The 18,394-nt window shown below is 41.3% G+C and overlaps 1 protein-coding gene across 1 annotated transcript; it reads right to left on the minus strand.

Annotated features, from left to right (window-relative positions):
- Window positions 1–1,275: 1,275 nt before the first annotated feature.
- LOC113041099 (ATP-dependent DNA helicase PIF1-like) lies at window positions 1,276–5,133 on the minus strand. The gene is made up of 5 exons (XM_026199423.1): window positions 2,200–5,133; window positions 1,942–2,015; window positions 1,749–1,840; window positions 1,580–1,672; window positions 1,276–1,322 (listed from the first exon to the last, which is right to left on the minus strand). Exon 1 carries the CDS (start codon window positions 5,124–5,126, stop codon window positions 2,568–2,570), a length of 2,559 nt encoding a protein of 852 aa, XP_026055208.1. The 5' UTR covers window positions 5,127–5,133; the 3' UTR covers window positions 1,276–1,322; window positions 1,580–1,672; window positions 1,749–1,840; window positions 1,942–2,015; window positions 2,200–2,567.
- Window positions 5,134–18,394: the final 13,261 nt, after the last annotated feature.

Raw genomic sequence — 18,394 nt, forward strand, 5'->3', positions numbered from 1 at the left:
CACCAAACCCAAGTCCAGCCACAGCTAGATCCTGTAGCTTTTTAATTCACTACCATTAATATTCTTTGTCAATAAAATCAATGATTCTGGACACCATAAGGTTATTTAATTTTTTTGCAATCCTTAGTCCTGACATTAATATTTTAATAAAAAAAAAAATATATATAATATATATATATATAATATATATATGTTAAACAGTGAAAATATGCAGAGACATATTGTGGCCTTGATTTAAAAAAAAAAAAAAAAAAAAAAAACTTCTGGAACCAGCATACCTCAAGTAAGCAAGGTTTGGGTCAATCTACTGAGAGTATATGTGACAGTAAGTTAACCTTGCTTTCTGGAAAAACCCCTGGACCTTCTGTGAAGTTCACAAGAACACATTAAATGTGCCATTGAAGAAGATTCAATAAAGACAAAAACACTTGATGTGCCAATTCAACCAAAATGTTTATTAAAAGTTTAGAAAACGCCTGTTGTGCCAAATCCCACCCTATAAATGTCACTAGCTCACATATAAATATTATTTTAACTTCATATTAAAATTATAAAATTATGAAAGTAAAAAAAAATATCTTACTGTTGCAATAATAAAAAATTAAAATCAAGTTTCTATTTTGGCAGAATGGTGATGAAAGTGTTTGAATTATTGTATTAATAAAGTGAACCTTGTGCATGTTGCATTTAAAGCCATTGTAAAATACTCAATACTGTCCATGATTGCGTCTATTACTGCACAAGTGTTTATAAAGGGCATAAGGCCATACATAAGCCCTGTGATTTCAGAAAACAACAACACCCCTTAGCAGTTCTGAAAGCACTGTTAATCACAGCATCACAGGGCTTACGTGCTTTACTGTAAGTGGACTAAGCCATAACATGATCACTTTATTGTTTAAGTTTCTATTGATTCAATTAAAAAAATATGAACCGAGTCGCAAACTGTTGTTTTGGAAACCCTGGTCGGCAGGGACGCGAGAGGGACACAGGATTTGACACAACACCCCCAGTGAGCAAGCCAGTGGCGACAGTGGCCAAGGAAAAAACTCTTAAGAGATAAAAAACCTTGAGAGGAACCAGACTCATCAGGGGGAACCCATCCTCCTCGGGCATGGGCGTACACATTATATAGAACATTCTTATTCAGCTAATATATGAAATAGTTAACTGAGACCAATTATTTTATATAATAAGATGATTTAAAAATATATATATTAAACTGATAATCGATCATCTAATGATTAAAGGCAATCAGGAGTTAATGAAGCATGTCCCCCATCTAGCCCGCTGGATCTGACATGGCAAACAGGCTGGACACCCTGAGTAGAGGGGGTAAAACAGATATTGATCATGTTAGTGAATTGAATTTATTTTTTCATTCTACAAGACTTACAGAGCATAAACTTTCAGGTCAGATGTATGTTTGCAAGAGACATTTCTGCTCTCTCACTTCTGAGAACATCATACACTTAAAAATCTAAGCGTTCACATCAAAATACATTCCCCTGAACAAACACACTGTATGATAAAATGCACTGAAACACTAGACCTTACCAGTATTATTGACAAACTTTACCTCATTGCTTTAATGTGCTCTTCCATTGCTTCTTTGGTCTTCAGCATTGCCTTCAACTCTAAACACATCTGGTCCCGTCCTCTGGCAATGAAACTGATAAATGAATAACAGGATCACTGCATACACATTTACTAATAAACTAAAAAAAAATTAGTAAACTAAAACTTACTGAAAGAAATTAGCACATAAGATGGTATCCAGCTCATCATCATCAGTGGTGAAGCACACTTGATCTTCTCACACATTCTGACTCGCCGGTTCCTGAAAAAACATCAAAATCAAAATTAGATTAAGATATTCCTTTAAATGTGGTTATTGTGTGCAGTAGCACAGTGACTGAAGTGACATTTTTTAACACTTACCTTTAGATGGTATATTTGCACACTCATATCCAGTGTTGCAGAGGATTGCTATGGTCTCCAAAATCTTCCTGCAACTTTACAGGAAGAGCACATATCAATATTAGAATAGCAGAGGACTGCAAATAATATATCCAGTACACATTGTACAGACTGAACACAAAATCATTTGAAACAAATGTTACGTTAAGGTCAAAATCAAATACATCACAACAGTGTCTTAATACTTCTCACTTAACCTTACTGTCTTTAATGACTTACTGCTGCTGTTGCTCTCACTGTCTGTGTCTTCCCTGGAGTTATTACACTAACCCTGACTGAGTCCTGTATTCTGCTGCCTTCACTTCCTGTCCTGCCTGGAGCTGCCACACTACTCCTTCGTCCTTCCTGCTGCTGTACTCTAGTTAACTCAGGGACACAACACCTTCATATTACCACGAACAACACAATATAACCGCAACGTCACTGCCATCGATAAAGGAGGTTAAATGGAACCTCAGTTCAATATGGCTTAAGGCCAAGACACCACTCATACAGAAGCCACTGGGGAACTAAGGCTGGTGTTGCCCCACTGTTGTCGTTAATGCTGATTCAGTGGCCCCAGTGACCTGGTATAGCGGGCAATTCACCTATGGAAAAAAACGCAATACACAGTACACAGGATTGTGGTAACTGTGGTAGGTCTCTAACACGCCCGATTGATGACAGAAGTCCAGATTTGAAATGTAGATGTGGTCAAGTAGTGTGTGCTTTTCCGTCGTCGCTGATGTAATCAGTTGCGTGTATCCTCGAGATTGAAACAACTCCAGAATAGGTTTTTTTCCAGGGTGTAAGAGGTCCTCGTTGAAATCTCCACAGATGATGACGAGATTGTTGTGTGTGAGGTCCAGGTAATCCAGCATACTGTTCAGGTTGGTCAAGAAATGTCCAACACTGTACTGTGGTGGCCTATACACAGCTACGACTGCTGCTTTTATTGGGGAATCCAATTTGATCACAGCAAACTCCAAATCAGTCACATTTTGTATATATTGCCTGGGCTGAGTTGGAATGTGCTCCTTGCAATATATTGCGACTCCACCTCCATTTTTCCTTCCAAGTTCTTGATGTGTGGAGTAGGAGACATGCCTGTTGCGTGTGAACAAGTTGTATCCTTCCAATTGGAGATCTGAAGTAGACGATCCAGTCAGGTGTGTTTCTGTTAAACACAGAACATCGGCGAGTTGTAGCTCATGATGGCATCTGATATCCTCCATGTGAGATGCCAGTCCTTCCGTGTTGTGATGGATGATGGTGAGTGTCTGTTCCTGCCTATTTTCCCTCACATGCTGCAAAAATGGCATGATTTCTTCAACTCTTGCTCTTCTCATGCTTTGCAAAGAGGTTGTGATTTCAGGATCAGCATATATCTTCTTGTCGTCGAAATCCGTAATGTGTAATCCTTGTAGAGATGTCGTTCTGCTGAGGGCAACGTAGGCCATTCCCGGCTCAAAAATCTTCTTCAATGACACTACTGCAGAGTGCATTGTCATGCCTTGAACTTTGTGGGCTGTGCAGGCGTAAGCTAGCTTAATGGGAAACTGTCGACGAACGGCTCCTTTCCTCAGACTTTCTTCAGATCTCTCAATGTAAACCAAGACGTCTTCTTCACCTCGTACCTTTTTACGGTGTTTCTGACCGGCGTTCGGATTGTCAAGTTGAAGTCCTAACATTTGTACGGTGTCGATTCCATCTTTTGTTTTGGTGACGATGTTTGCAATCGTGCCAAAACATCCATTGACAATTCCATCTTCTACATCCAGGTTCCTGGTTACCATCACACGAACTCCCACTGCAACTTGCATTGTGTCCAGCAAGTCGTCCTTTTTTCCAGTGACAGGTTTGTTTAATCGCTTCATCCTTCCTGTTCTTGGGTCTTTCCTGTAGTCTTCGGCATCAATTGTTATGATGTCAGCGAAGAGGGCCTGTACAATCTCGGTATTGTACTTGTCAACCTCTTTGTTAGTGGCGAATATGTGTAGAGCATCACGTGGACAGTCTTCTGGCTTCTTCACAGCCTGGAATAACAAAGCTCGATCATCTTCCCTGAGAGCTTCTGTCTTCTGCCTCACTCGTAGTCGGTTCAACAGTTGAGCGAAAGCGAGGTCTTCCTTCTGCCGCATGATCTCTGTGAGTGTGATGATTTGAAAATGGTCCTTCCAGAAGTCCAGCATATCCTCTTCATACACACAGAGCGGTTTGGCTTTACCAAGCGGTGGCAGTTGATAATAATCCCCTACGACGAGGCAAGATATTCCTCCAAAAGGTTTCTTGCTGCCTTTGATCTGCTGAAATCTCCAGTTTACGTATGTGAACAGATCCTTTGAAACCATGGATATTTCGTCGATGATAAGAATCTCCACGTCGCGTAATCCTGCTCTCACTTCATCAAGGGCGTTCCCAAGTCCTTGATAAGGTGGCTTCAGACTCCTTGGCAGTTTTAAAAGGGAATGCAGCGTTTTTCCAGAGATGTTGAATGCTGCCGTTCCAGTAAACGCAGACAACAACACCGTGGGCACGGAGAGATCCCCTTCTTCCCGGAGTCGAGGGAGTTGTCGCAGAATCTTAGTTGCTTCCGAGTGTATGCACTTGATGACGTGCGATTTCCCACAACCTGCACCGCCTGACAAAAAGTAAAAAAACTGCTCTGGATTGTGACCCCACACACGCTTCTGACACCACTGGCGGACAGTGTAAAAAATTGCTGCCTGCGTCTCATTTAGACTCCTAAACATCTTCCTCAGATATTCATTAGTCATCTGTGGTGCCTCAATCTGTGGTACGACTCCGTCTCCATCTTCACGACGAATCTGATATTCTGGAACATCATCCTGTTCATTTTCTTCTGGATGGACGTCTTGTTGTTCTGCAATACACTCCATCCGATCAACGTCGATTTCAGGGGCAAAAGCACACCAAGCATTCTCAGATGGTCCTTCCCGCTGCAGCTGTTCATATGCTTCGTCCACTTTTTTGCCGTGCTTTTCAAACTTCTTCTGTTGTGCTTTAACTAAGCCACGGACAGGGAATCGGAAATTGGGGTGTGACGGGAGTTCTACAAGTCCCCTTTTGTAAAACTCCTGATACGTTGGAAACCCTTGAGGTTTCAGCTGTTCGTTGACACGATGTGGCACGTAAAGTTTTACCATTGTTCCGCAAAACTTCTCCGGTTGCTTCTCCTCCGAAAAGCGAGCATACCTGACAATTGCAGCCTTACCAACAGTTCTCTTCTGAATGAATCCCATATCGTTGAGGAGTGGGAGGACATTCTTTCCTTTAGTTTGCCGACCATACACAACACGGTAATTAGACACAAAGTCTGCAAGGCACATCTTTTCAAACTCCAGTGTTCGAGGCCTTGCTCTGTATTTCTCTATAATACCTGACATCCAGACATCCTCTGAATCAGGATCTTTGCTGTGTAGGACACTACGGGGCAAACTCATCCTCAGGGCATCATCATCCGTCGGTATAAACACAACATTTCGTGAACACTTCTTCAATGGTAAGCTGCATGTCCGTGCCACGGACTCCTGAGCACTCACTTGCCTGTGTTTGGAGTAGGCCTGCATTATCTGCTTCATTTCGTCCTCTTCGTTTACGTTTGTTTCACGAACACCCTTGATCACGGTCTTCAGGTAATCATTCATTTCGTGTTCTGGCTTGGAAATGTAGGACAACATATACATGATGCAGCTGAAAGAGTCAAGAACGAACTGTATGTCCATGTTAGCGTTCCATGACCTCAGCAAATCTGGGTTGTATCCATTCACCCAAGCCTCCTTTGGATCACGCTTCAGCAAAATCACGTTTGAAGTGGACAGTGCCTCAGCGTATTTACAGTAATCATCCATGGACAGATTACATTTGGTCAGCAAGTCTGACAAGTTGTCAAAGGAGGCCTGGGGATCGTTTAACAAGTCCCACACTGGCTTGAGTTTATTCCTGGCTTCTTTCATTGCTTTTCGAGCAGCGTCCTGTCTTCTCTTCTTTCTCTCTTGTTGGTGTTGGTCTTCGTTTTCATCTTCCTCAGGATGTTGTGGAGCGTTCTGTCTCCTCTTCTTTCTCTCTTGGTAGTGTTGCTCTTCGTTTTCATCTTCCTCGGGGCGTTGTGGTCGTGGACGGGTGATGGTGGTGCTCGACATGGGAAGTTTAGGGAACCCATATCTACACAACACATTTCCTTTCTTGCAAGATTTGGAGTGCTTCCTGCTGTGAAGCTGAACTTCGGTGACAATTTGATGAAGCTCGGGATCGGTGGTAGGGTCCGGCAACTGGCATGTTATGTAACGGTCAATAAAGTCACACACTACTTGGTCGGACTGATTTTCGAATTCGGGTGCCCCCTTTACCCAGGCCAGCAGATGAATGTGTGGGCTTCCTCTGGCTTGAAACTCCACACGATAAAAGTAATCCTCGACTTCTCCGATGGGTTGAGCAGGTGACAAAAGCAGATGATTCATTAATGCATCCACTCGTTTTTCAAACATCCGCATGACGGTGACGGGGTTACTTCGGAGGATTTCACATTTCGTCGTCCAGTCAAGCTCTGAAAAGATGACCTCTTCACCTTGCTGAGCCTTGATTGCCGTTATCACTTCTGGCCATCGCATTTCGGCTGCACTGAATGTGCAAAAAAAAGTAGGATTCCCTAACTGCCTGATCATGGCCTGTAGATCTCTCAACGTTTTCTCCCAATAAGATGGAGTGCCTCTCAGGGGTTGCATAAACCTTGTAGCGTCACGGCTGTGGACCAGTCTTTCGACCTCAAGATCATCCTGAAGAAGCTTGTTGGAGATTCTACGTCCATCTTTAGTGACAGGTTTGCCCTTTCGCAACTGGATAGACATGCTGTTTCTAGCCATGTGCGTTTCAGTGACAAACTGTGCAAAGAAGAGATAACTCTGGTCTTTGGCAAAACGAGTATCCACGCAGAACAGTCTAGCATTGAAATACATGCTTGGTGATAATGCAACTTGTCGTGCCTCATCGATTGTGTTCTGTCCAGTGGGAAACTGTACGGGGAAGGCCATGGCTTCCAATTTGGGAACCTTGAAAAATCCGACTGGCTTTTTCCCTTGAGCAGGCGCAATGCTGAAGATTCCCTCACCGTACGACAGCAAGTCCTGTCCAATGTCGAGTGGCTGCATGCATGTGTCCAGAGTGAGGCCAGGCCTGAGCTCATCCTTTTCTTCTGTGCTGACATGCTGCTCATCCTGTTCAGAGACAACAACTTCCTGTTTCTCCTCTGTGTCATGCAGCTCATCATCAGAGAGAAATTCAAATGTGGCAGCATCACTTATAAAGATGTCCCTATATTCTGAATGCATTGCTTTCAGTTTTGTTAATGCTGCTAGCACATTGTGCATATTCACTGTATGGAAGTGTTGGTATCCTCTGAACTTGATGTGTCTTTTCAGCTTCACTTGTAGGAGTTGTGACTCACTGTTAGGCCTTGGGAGACAGTTAACTGTTTTCTCCACCTCAGACGGCACACACACAACAGCGCCATACACTGATCGCTGCTGTCCTTTTGGCAATGCAACTATTTTTGCAAAAGGAACAATTTTGGCAATAAGCTGTCGTTCAAGAACATTCAGCTCAAGCAGTTCTGCAGGGATGGGTGGCAATTCAAGTCTGTTTGCCGCGGCAATAGAAGGCATGGATCCTCTCTTCAGATGGCTGTCACAGGTGTGGCAGATCCACTCCTGTCTTCGCTCATCTGGAACTGGACAAGGAACTGAGCAAGCACTGTCACAAGCATGAACATATTTCCCGGTTAAGCAAAAGGCTGTAATATGAACATTTTTGATGTATCGTGTTCTATTACACATCTTGACTTGATTTGGAAAAAGCGCTCTGTGACAGACTGTGCAGATGTAAGTTGGGCCATGCACGATTTGACACCGAAATGCAGATATGGCCTTTTGCATTAAGCTGTTGGAGACAGGCTGGTTTGTTGCATCAGAATTGGAAGTATTCTGGCTGGAACGAAGATATGGCCTGTATTTTCTTTTTATCCTCAATGCACATCTCAACTTGTGAATAATGTTGAATCCTGCATCAGTGAGACACTTCTGTTTCTTCTGCAGAGTACAACGTAAAATGTGATGTGACCTAAACTCTGAATCAGTTGCGTATCTTCTGGCCATGTAGTCCTTCATTTTCTTCTGGAAAAGATCATCCATCTTGTACCTCCTGACCATGTAGTTCTTCATTTTCCTCTGGAATAGAGCATCGGTCTTGTACCTCGTGACCATGTAGTCCTTCATCTTCTTCTGGAAAAGATCATCTGTCTTGTACCTCCTCACCATGTAGTCCTTCATTTTCTTCTGGAAAAGATCATCTGTCTTGTACCTCCTCACCATATATTCCTTCTTTTTTCTCAGGTACAGAGCATCAGTGTGGTACCTCCTGATTAAGTACTCTTTCCTTTTTTTCTGGAAGAGAACATCAGTTTTGTACCTCTTGGCCACATCCTCTATCTTTTTTAATCTGGCAAAAGGATCTTGATACTTCTTTTTGGTACTCTCCAGTTTCTTCTTCTGAAACTGCAAATTGGTGGCATATTTCTCTCTCTCATACTCTCTTCTTTTTTGTTCCCGGACAAAATGTGGCGCGGTTTTTACAAGTCTTGCATCTTGCTTTTTACTCGCAAGTTTACGCATTTCTTTTCTTCTTCGCTGCTTGTTTGTTTTCAAAACCTTCATGACATTTTGTTTTATGTCATCTTTCAGAACAAGATTTTCAGGGATTCTGATGTCAGCAGTTGTTTGTGGTTTTGGCAGAGGTGAGGTCACTTGTGATGGTGTCACACATGCTGCTGATGAGCATGGTTCCTCAGACTGTTGCTCCATTTGAAATGAAACAGCCATGAATTCATAGCAAGCTTGAGGACCACGATTCCAAAAAAGCTGAAATAATCTGTTGATCATGTCATGCAGGTTGGTGAAAGTTAGCATAACTGCTGTTCCGTCACCAGTAGGATGTGGCAAGCCTTCAGCAGTTCTGGAATGTGAATCAAAATATCCATATCTTCCAGATCTGTCTCGGAACACAGCAAAGCACTCTGGAGAAACAATAAGCAGTGCATGACTGACATCTGTTGAGAGACACTGAAGTCTTTCATCAAGAGGAATCCACCAAGCGTCCATTTCCTGAGTTCCTCTGTCTCTCAGATACCCCATCACCACTTCTGATTTCAGGACGCTGTAGTTGTGGTTAGAAGTCGAGATGCTCAGAGGTACTTCAGCCATGCTTAGAAGGTCCTGTCGGAATCTTCCTTCAGCCATAAGCTGCATTTTAATGCCTACATACAGAGCATCCCCTTCCTCTAGCACCCTGTCAAGATCAGGCTGTTCGAACGAAGTTCCCTCACTGTGGTATGCAAGGAATGTCAGAGCTACACACGTGCACTGACTGTTTCGTGAGAAAATATCATACCTTGCATCATTCTGGCAATGAGACGCCTGCACGGATAGCATTCTAGATGTGTTGTCCCCATCTTCATACTGCTGTCCTTCAGAAACCTGAGCAACACCTTTACTGACGCACGTCTGTCCTGTCAGGTCTAACTTTGTCCAACGAACTTTTTGAGCCTGGGATCTCCTACCTTTCCGAGGCATCCTTCAAAAGACAGAATATGACAAACAGACCAAAGACATGAGATAAAATAATCGATGACATATCTGATTAACCCATTAATTAGAAAGAAATAACTTTGTCAAAGAGTTGGGAATTCTACTCCACAAGCTCTGAAAACATCACATGCTGCATGTATGTAAACAAAGAAGTGCTTAATTTTCAAACATACTCCTCATTAGAATAAGTTAATTTAGTTAAATTACAGCCTTTTGCAAATTTAATACACAATCTATTTTGTAGCTAAAAGGAATTAAATTATCCAAGTTTAGAAGTCCTGATTTATCGTTTCTGATTTTTCCCAAAAAAATAATGATAATAATAATAGGCAGGTGATTGTCTGTAAAATAAATGTTTAACAACTGTCCCCTTTTCTTCATTATGAGTTTGAACAGATCCCTGATTAAAAATGACTATAAAATGGTTTTAATGCTACAGAAAGTACTGTATTCAATAATTTTTTACAGGATATTTTCAGTCACTTACTTCACAAAATGCTGCAGCGATCCAACCTGCAAAGTATTCTCAAGAAAAAAAACAAGTTAGTTAATTGACAAGAATGAATTGCAAACAGAGCTAATAAACTTTTTTTTAAATAAAAAGAACAGTAACAAATAAAACAAATAATGAATCTAGTAACAAACTTTTTTCCAAAGAAAAGGACAATAGCAGATTAAACACAAATTATTAACCAACTATTAAAAGGAAAGAACTTTTAATAGAACAGTAGTATCTGAACACAAATTATCAATTTGGTATTAAAATAAAGATTTTTTTTTTTTTTTTTTTTTTTTTATGGTGGATGGGGGGTTGGGGAGGAGAGGGAAAGTGGAAGGGTGGGTTGGGGTTGATGGGTGGGAAGAACAACTCAGGAGAACTGCTGGTTAGAGAAAACCCAAAACCTGGAAAAGAAAAAAACATTAGGCAACTATAATGATAACATTGAAAAGAAAACGACATGGCATCATTTAGGCATTTTGCACACTAACCAGGCGTTCAGCTACAGAGAAAAATGCAGGTCGTGCCCTGAATAGATCGTCTGCAAAACAACAAACAAACACAAAATTAAAAATAAGATCAATATTAGTTTTTTTTTTTCGATAGCTAAACGACAGTGAGCACAACTGGAGCTTCATGTGCAAATCTCTAACTACAGTCTGCACTAGCAACAGTCACCTGAGCTAAACAGTTCACATCATCTGAAAAACTCATTCCAAGCAACACAACTCTTAACACATGGCTCAAAACAGGCTCAGTGCAGCCAAACACTACGCACAACCCTCACTGAGATAACACACACTGTCACTCAGAACACACTGAGAGGAAAAACACTAGCATCAAACACCAGTACAGAAAATACAAGCTTTTCATCTTTACAGTTTGAACAATTTCAGACTTCATACAAAGTCATATTTTCCTCAAAGAAAAGAGGGACATTCTTTCACATGATTTATTTACATTTTTAGAACATAATTATTTAAGGTAAATGAAAATTTGCAGTTTGCTTCAATAGTCTGTAGTAATTTACAGAATTACAGTAATTCAAACAAATAATTGAGGGGCTAATCCTGAAATTGCAATCAGCAGTGTTTGAAATCTCTTCTGTTTTGAATGTGTGGTTCAAGTCATGGGATAAGTGTGTAGAGTTTTGAAAACCGTGTTCAAGCAATGAAAAACTAACTAGAGTTTGGTCCACATGAACTGCTGCTGTGCAGACTGTAGTTAGAGTTTTAAAATATGTGACTTCAGTTGTGCCTATTGTCGCTTAGCAATAGAAAAAAAACTAACATTTTATCAAAAAAAAAAAAAAAAAAAAAAAAAAAAACTTTAACATGCAAAGGCTTTCCTAAATTTCCATTCTTTTTCGTTAAAGTCAGATTTTCAATATAATTTTTTCTCTGATTGGTTGTTCAACAAATTTTATTTTTTATCTGGTTTTAAAGGTCTAGACCATTATCAGAACTTGCATACTTCTCTACTATATAGTAGGGTGAAAACCATTAAATGAAAAATACTTGGATGACCTACCACTTCTACTGAGATTCTTTAGTTTAGTCTATCCCATGAGCCCACAGAAGGAAAATTGTGAATTGCATTGTAACTCATGGTGTAGCTCACATGACAGTGATAACATGACAAATGTAGTACATCTGCATACATACCACACATATTAGATTATTTTTAATGACTGCTAAATTATTACTTATTCATAAGTAGTATCTACTCGGATAAACTTTCAGGAGAGAAAAACTGTTTATCTATAACTAAGAGCAACTTTAAATGAATGGTTCCCCCACCAAATTAATATAATCTCATCATCAGGTTCTGAAGTGCTATAGTGAATCAATTACTCAGTAGTATGTAATTAATATTGCTTTGTTGTGTGTTAATATTTTATCTATATAAAAAATAAGAAGAAGAAAAAAAACTTACCAAATATTGTGCAGTGGAGTCTGTAGTGCGCTTAATGCTGTAATTTGAAAATACAAATAAATGAAAATACGGCCAAAACTTGTTAAAAAGTGTCAACCCCATAAAATACAAAATGTTGGATTATAAGGAGAATAGTATTAGGTGCATAGTGCACCTTTAAAAGTACAACCAAAAAATGCAAACAAACCTTAAGAATTGCTCAGGAGAAAAAGCTCAAAGATCAATCTAAACAAAAAAATGAAATAATTAATGCTTTACAGCACACAACAGGGACAGTTAATAACAACAAAACACAGGTCTACGACTTTCAATATACCTCTTTTTACTTGATAAAACTATAATTATATTCTTAATATAAACATTGAATATCCTTTATGTCCAAATATATATCAGGACACAAAAAACAATATATCGTAATCAGAGATATAACACCAAATACCAATAAATACCAACATTAAGGCAACTACAACAAATTACATGCTAGAGGCTAAAAAGATAGATTTATTTAAATTCCATTTATTTATATACTTCCCAAAAGCTGAAATTCAGTAAAAACATTAATATTGTGAATTATAATTACAACTTAAATTTACTTTTTATTTTATTATATTTTTACATTTAATTTATTTTGGTGATGGCAAACTGAATTATAATAGTTTATTCCATTTTTCAGTGTCATGTTATCATCAAAAGTTGTGCTGCTTGCTTCACATTTGTGAGGTAACTGAATTATAACAATAAGTTTGGATTCAGTAATTGTTTAAATACCTTTACTAAGCAGACATAAACTGATCATACATGACATTACATTTTTACTTTAACTTTGTATTCAAAGAATACTGAAAAAAATGCATCACAGTTCATTGCAAAAATCAATATTTTTTCTCACAATACTAAGCAGTAGCAAAACCTTTTTTAACACTGATAAGTTAATTAGTAATAGTTGCCTTATATAATTGTACAAATTATGTTAAGAAAGAAAATAGTTATTTTAAAAGGAAAATATATCTTACAATAACACTGTTTTAACGGTTTCTCATCAAATGCATGCAGCATTGGTCACTGACAAACAAAACACAACTTCAGCTTGCTCTTCCTCAGCATTCGGTGCACATTAACAGATCGTATTTAAGCTTCCAACACAGTCTCTCCTTCCTGATGCATTCATCACTCAAAATAAATGAACGGATAAATACAATGTTTAAGCACAAATCGTCTACGATTTAAACTTAAAGTTCCCACTTCAACCTATTGACTTAAACAATTAAACATTACTATTTTAAAGTACTCTAATTATATTCCTATCATAAATTAAGAAAAAAAGTACATGAAAGTATGCGACACCGCATCTAAACTGCATCAACAATATCTGTGGGCAAAAAAAAAAAAAAAAAAAAAGATTTCACGCTCATTTACGATCAAAGCGGAAGCCGGCCGCGCCCCGCGAGCAGCGACCGAGACGAAACGAAGTCCCGTTACCATCTACCTTACCTCACACGGAGTCCATGTGTGATTCTAAGCCGATTCGCCATCACTAGCGTGTCAGACACGGCGGTCTGCGTGTAGTTTCAGAGCTCTGTCTATTTTTACCTCGTGAATCAGTGAAAACCACTATATAGACGTTTATCGAACAGCAGAAAATACGTGCATTAATCAGGCCACACAGAATAATGCCTCACGTCACCACAAGCAAATGAATATATGTCTTAAATAGACGGTGTATACTATGAATTACTGACCTAAAAGGCCATTGAAGCAGTAAGGCAGCGGTCAAAAAGAAAAATATTTCGCGCTCATTTACTCTCAAGGCGGGAAGCCGGCCGCGCCCCGCGACCGAAACTAAACGAAGTCCCGTTAACATCTACCTTACCTCACACGGAGTCCATGTGTGATTCTAAGCCGATTCGCCATCACTAGCGTGTCAGACACGGCGGTCTGTGTGTAGTTTCAGAGCTCTGTCTATTTTTACCTAGTGGATCAGTGAAAACCCACTAATATATAGACGTATATCGAACAGTAGAAAATACTTGCATTAATCGCGCCCAATACACATCGGGCCTCACGGATTTATAATGCCTCAGTCACCTCAAACAAATGTATTCCTTTAATAGGCGGTTAATATTTGCAAATACTGTCCCTACACTGTCCTAAAAATACATTAAAGCAGGAAAAGATGCCATCGATCTACAGCGGCCTAACGTCAATGACTAACCTCTGCCAAAATACCTTAATAAATGCGCTCTTGTTCATGCAATATTGCAATAATATTCAGAATTAGCTAATATATTCACAAACTTTAAGCAACAATAGTATACACCACCTGAGCAACATATTTAATTTCTTAAAATTAGTTATTAAAGGCAGACATTAGAAAAGTAAACCACTGCTACTCACCTCAGGAGAATTCTGGTACATCTGCTGTTGCTCACGAGCTATCACAGTATTACTCAGCCAATCAGCACGCGAACTACAGCTGCGCAGCCAATAGTCATGCAGCATTAGTTTTCTATCCATGTATGGAAGAGAGAGCCCATAGAGACAGTAGAATAATTTATTTTTATTTGTTTTAATGTGTGCACCAAGCCTTATTATTACAAATTAAAGGTTCCACATATGAGTCATATATATATATATATATATATATATATATATATATATATATATATATATATATATATATATATATATATATATATATATATATATATATATAATTTATTTATTTATTTATTTATTTTGTCTTCTCACTGCCATACACACTGCTCAGTAATGCTGTAGAATATGTTGCATCGTTGTTGCTAAGTGTTTCAGTGTGGTTTTTATGGGTGACTGGAAACTTTTTGCTAGTGTGTTGTTAGTGAAATGCCAGTGTAATATGAATAGCTGCTGAATGTTTACCATGTTGTTCCTAGGGTACCCTGTGTAATTGTTTGGCAGTTGCAAGTGTGTTCTGAGTGGTTGGTAGGGTGATCTCAGTGGTTGCTAGGTGGTTACTATGGTGCTGATAGGTGGTTGTGATTGTATTCTGGTGGTTGCCATACAGTTACTAGGGCATTATTGGTGGTTGCTATTGTGCTGTGGGTGGTTGCTATTGTGTTCTAGTACATTTATAGTGGTGCTAGGTACTTGCTAGTTACCATAGATGGTTACTATGGTGTTTTTAGCATGTTTTAGAACATTCTATGTGCTTGCTAAGGTACCTAGGGTGGTTGCTAAAGTGCTGCTATGCGTTGCTAGGGTCCCCAAGGCCATTGCTAGTGTCCTATTATAGGGTTGCTAGGGTATTTGGGATGGTTACTAGGGTTATCAGGGTTGTTGCTAGGGAATTGCTATGTGTTATTATATGGTTGATAGGGTACCCTGGGTGGTTGCTAGGGTAATCGGGGTGGTTGCTAGTGTGTTGCTATATGGTTGCTAGGGTACCTAGGGTGGTTGCTAGGGTCCCCATGATGGTTGCTAGGGCCGTTGCTAGGGTACCCAGGATGGTTGCTAGGGTAATCGGGAGAGTTGCTAGGGTGTTGCTATGTGGTTGCTGGGGTATCCGGGGTGGTTGCTAGGGTCCCCATGATGGTTGCTAGGGCCGTTGCTAGGGTACTCAGGGTGGTTGCTATGGAAATCGGGGTGGTTGCTAGGGTGTTGCTATGTGGTTGCTAGGGTCCCCGGGGTGGTTGCTAGGGTCCCCATGATGGTTGCAAGGGCCGTTGCTAGGTTACCCAGGGTGGTTGCTAGGGTAATCGGGGTGGTTGCTAAGGTGTTGCTATGTGGTTGCTAGGGTACCCGGGGTGGTTGCTAGGGTCCCCATGATGGTTGCAAGGGCCGTTGCTAGGGTACTCAAGGTGGTTGCTAGGGTAATTGGGGCGGTTGCTAGGGTGTTGCTAGGGTACCCGGGGTGGTTGCTAGGGCGGTTGCTATGGTAACCTGGGTGGTTGCTACGGTACTTGGGGTGGTTGCTAAGGTGTTGCTAGGCGGTTGCTATGGTGTTTTGGTTGGTTGCTAGGCAGTTGCTATGGTCTCCTGGGTGGTCGCTATGATGTTACTAGGTGGTTGGTAGTTGTCACAGATGGTCACTATGTAGTTATTATAGAGTTCTTAGCCCATTTGAGCACTTAGCTAATCACTATTAGCATGTAGCTAATCACTGCTAGCATGACTAGCATGTTGGAAGTCCAGTGTGCTAGCATGAGTCAAAAAATCCAACCGCCATGTCTGTACGATGTTCTGATGCAGAGATATAGGTCGTGCAAAACGGTTGCTAGGGTACTCCATTTGGTTGCTATGGAGTGGCTTGACAGCTGCCAATGGTGATACTCCAAAGGCTGCTCGCCAATATAAACCAACCCCCATGCCTCTACGATGTTCTGATGCGGAGATATAGATCTTGCAAAACGGTTGCTAGGGTACTGTGTTTGGTTGCTAGGGAGTGGCCTGGCAGCTGCCAATGATGATACTCCAATGGTTGCTTGCTAATATAAACCAACCCCCATGCTTCTATGTCTTTCAGATGTTAAGATATCTCTCTATACTGTGGGTTGCTAGGTAGCTCTTAATGGTTGCTAGGGCGTGGCTAGGTTGTCTTGAAGGAGATACATGATTGGCCGTTTGCTGCCCGAGTCAAACGAGCCCACCCTCATGTTTCTATGACACTTCTATCCAAAGTTATTAATTTTTTATTTTTCAATGGAAGTCTATGGAGCTTGTTGCTATGGTGCTCTATATGGTTGCTAGGGCGTGGCTTGATAGCTTCATAATGATCACGAGAGTCTGATTGGTTGCCTGATTCAAATGAGCCCACCCCCTTGTCTCTATGACTATGTGATCCATAGTTATGCTCAATGCAATATCCCTATGTAATTTCCCACAGTAGGAAAAATACATTGTTTCATGGGCGATCCCTCACCATTGACTTAGTATGGGGCAACTTTGGGGGTCTCTAGCGCCCCAGGGGTACAACTTGTACCCCTCTGCGAGGTATGTTCTCGCACAGCCTGATAGCCTCTCCAAATGTGGTGATTCACATGTTTCTGCGAATTTCTCTCTCGGAGCTACGATCCGTCAAAGTTGGCCGCAATGCATTGTCTATGGGATTTTTCGCCCGATTTTTCGCCCGGTGTACGAACATCGTACGCCCGATCGCTTATAAAAGTCATAGCACACCATTCCCGTATAGGCCGCACGATTTGACGCCTGTTTCGTTGGTCTGTGACGAAAACTGCGGGACTAGTTACGCGCCGAAAATCGTACGGAAGAAGTAAGAATAATAATAATAACTAGAAGGTACATTTCCTGAAGAAAATGTGAGTGGTGCTTGCAGTGGCAAAACTCGCCCCTCTGTTGCTAGGGTGTTGCAATGAGGTTGCTAGGGTACATGGGGTGGTTGCTAGGGCGGTTGCTAGGGTCCCCATGATGGTTGCTAGGGCCGTTGCTAAGGTACCCAGGGTGGTTGCTAGGGTAATCGGGATGGTTGCTAGGGTGTTGCTATGTGGTTGCTAGGGTACCCGGGGTGGTTGCTAGGGCGGTTGCTAGGGTCCCCATGATGGTTGCTAGGGCGGTTGCTAGGGTACCCAGGGTGGTTGCTAGGGTAATTGGGGCGGTTGCTAGGGTGTTGCTATGTGGTTGCTAGGGTACCCGGGGTGGTTGCTAGGGCGGTTGCTAGGGTCCCCATGATGGTTGCTAGGGCCGTTGCTAGGGTACTCAGGGTGGTTGCTAGGGTATTCGAGGCGGTTGCTAGGGTGTTGCTATGTGGTTGCTAGGGTACCCGGGGTGGTTGCTAGGGCGGTTGCTATGGTCCCCATGATGGTTGCTAGGGCCGTTGCTAGGGTACTCAGGGTGGTTGCTAGGGTAATTGGGGTGGTTGCTAGGGTGTTGCTATGTGGTTGCTAGGGTACCCGGGGTGGTTGCTAGGGCGGTTGCTATGGTAACCTGGGTGGTTGCTAGGCAGTTGCTACGGTACTTGGGGTGGTTGCTAAGGTGTTGCTAGGCGGTTGCTAGGGTGTTTTGGCTGGTTGCTAGGCAGTTGCTATGGTCTCCTGGGTGGTTGCTATGATGTTACTAGGTGGTTGGTAGTTGTCACAGATGGTCACTATGTAGTTATTATAGAGTTCTTAGCCCATTTGAGCACTTAGCTAATCACTATTAGCATGTAGCTAATCACTGCTAGCATGACTAGCATGTTGGAAGTACAGTGTGCTAGCATGAGTCAAAAAATCCAACCGCCATGTCTGTACGATGTTCTGATGCAGAGATATAGGTCGTGCAAAACGGTTGCTAGGGTACTCCGTTTGGTTGCTATGGAGTGGCTTGGCAGCTGCCAATGGTGATACTCCAAAGGCTGCTGGCCAATATA

Source organism: Carassius auratus, chromosome 23 (genome assembly GCF_003368295.1).
Source record: "Carassius auratus strain Wakin chromosome 23, ASM336829v1, whole genome shotgun sequence".
In the NCBI taxonomy this organism is placed as follows: Eukaryota; Metazoa; Chordata; class Actinopteri; order Cypriniformes; family Cyprinidae; genus Carassius; species Carassius auratus.

Excerpts from the sequence above, each read along its gene's own strand:
- LOC113041099 (XM_026199423.1), bottom strand. The coding sequence starts at position 5,126 with ATGGTAAAACTTTACGTGCCACATCGTGTCAACGAACAGCTGAAACCT.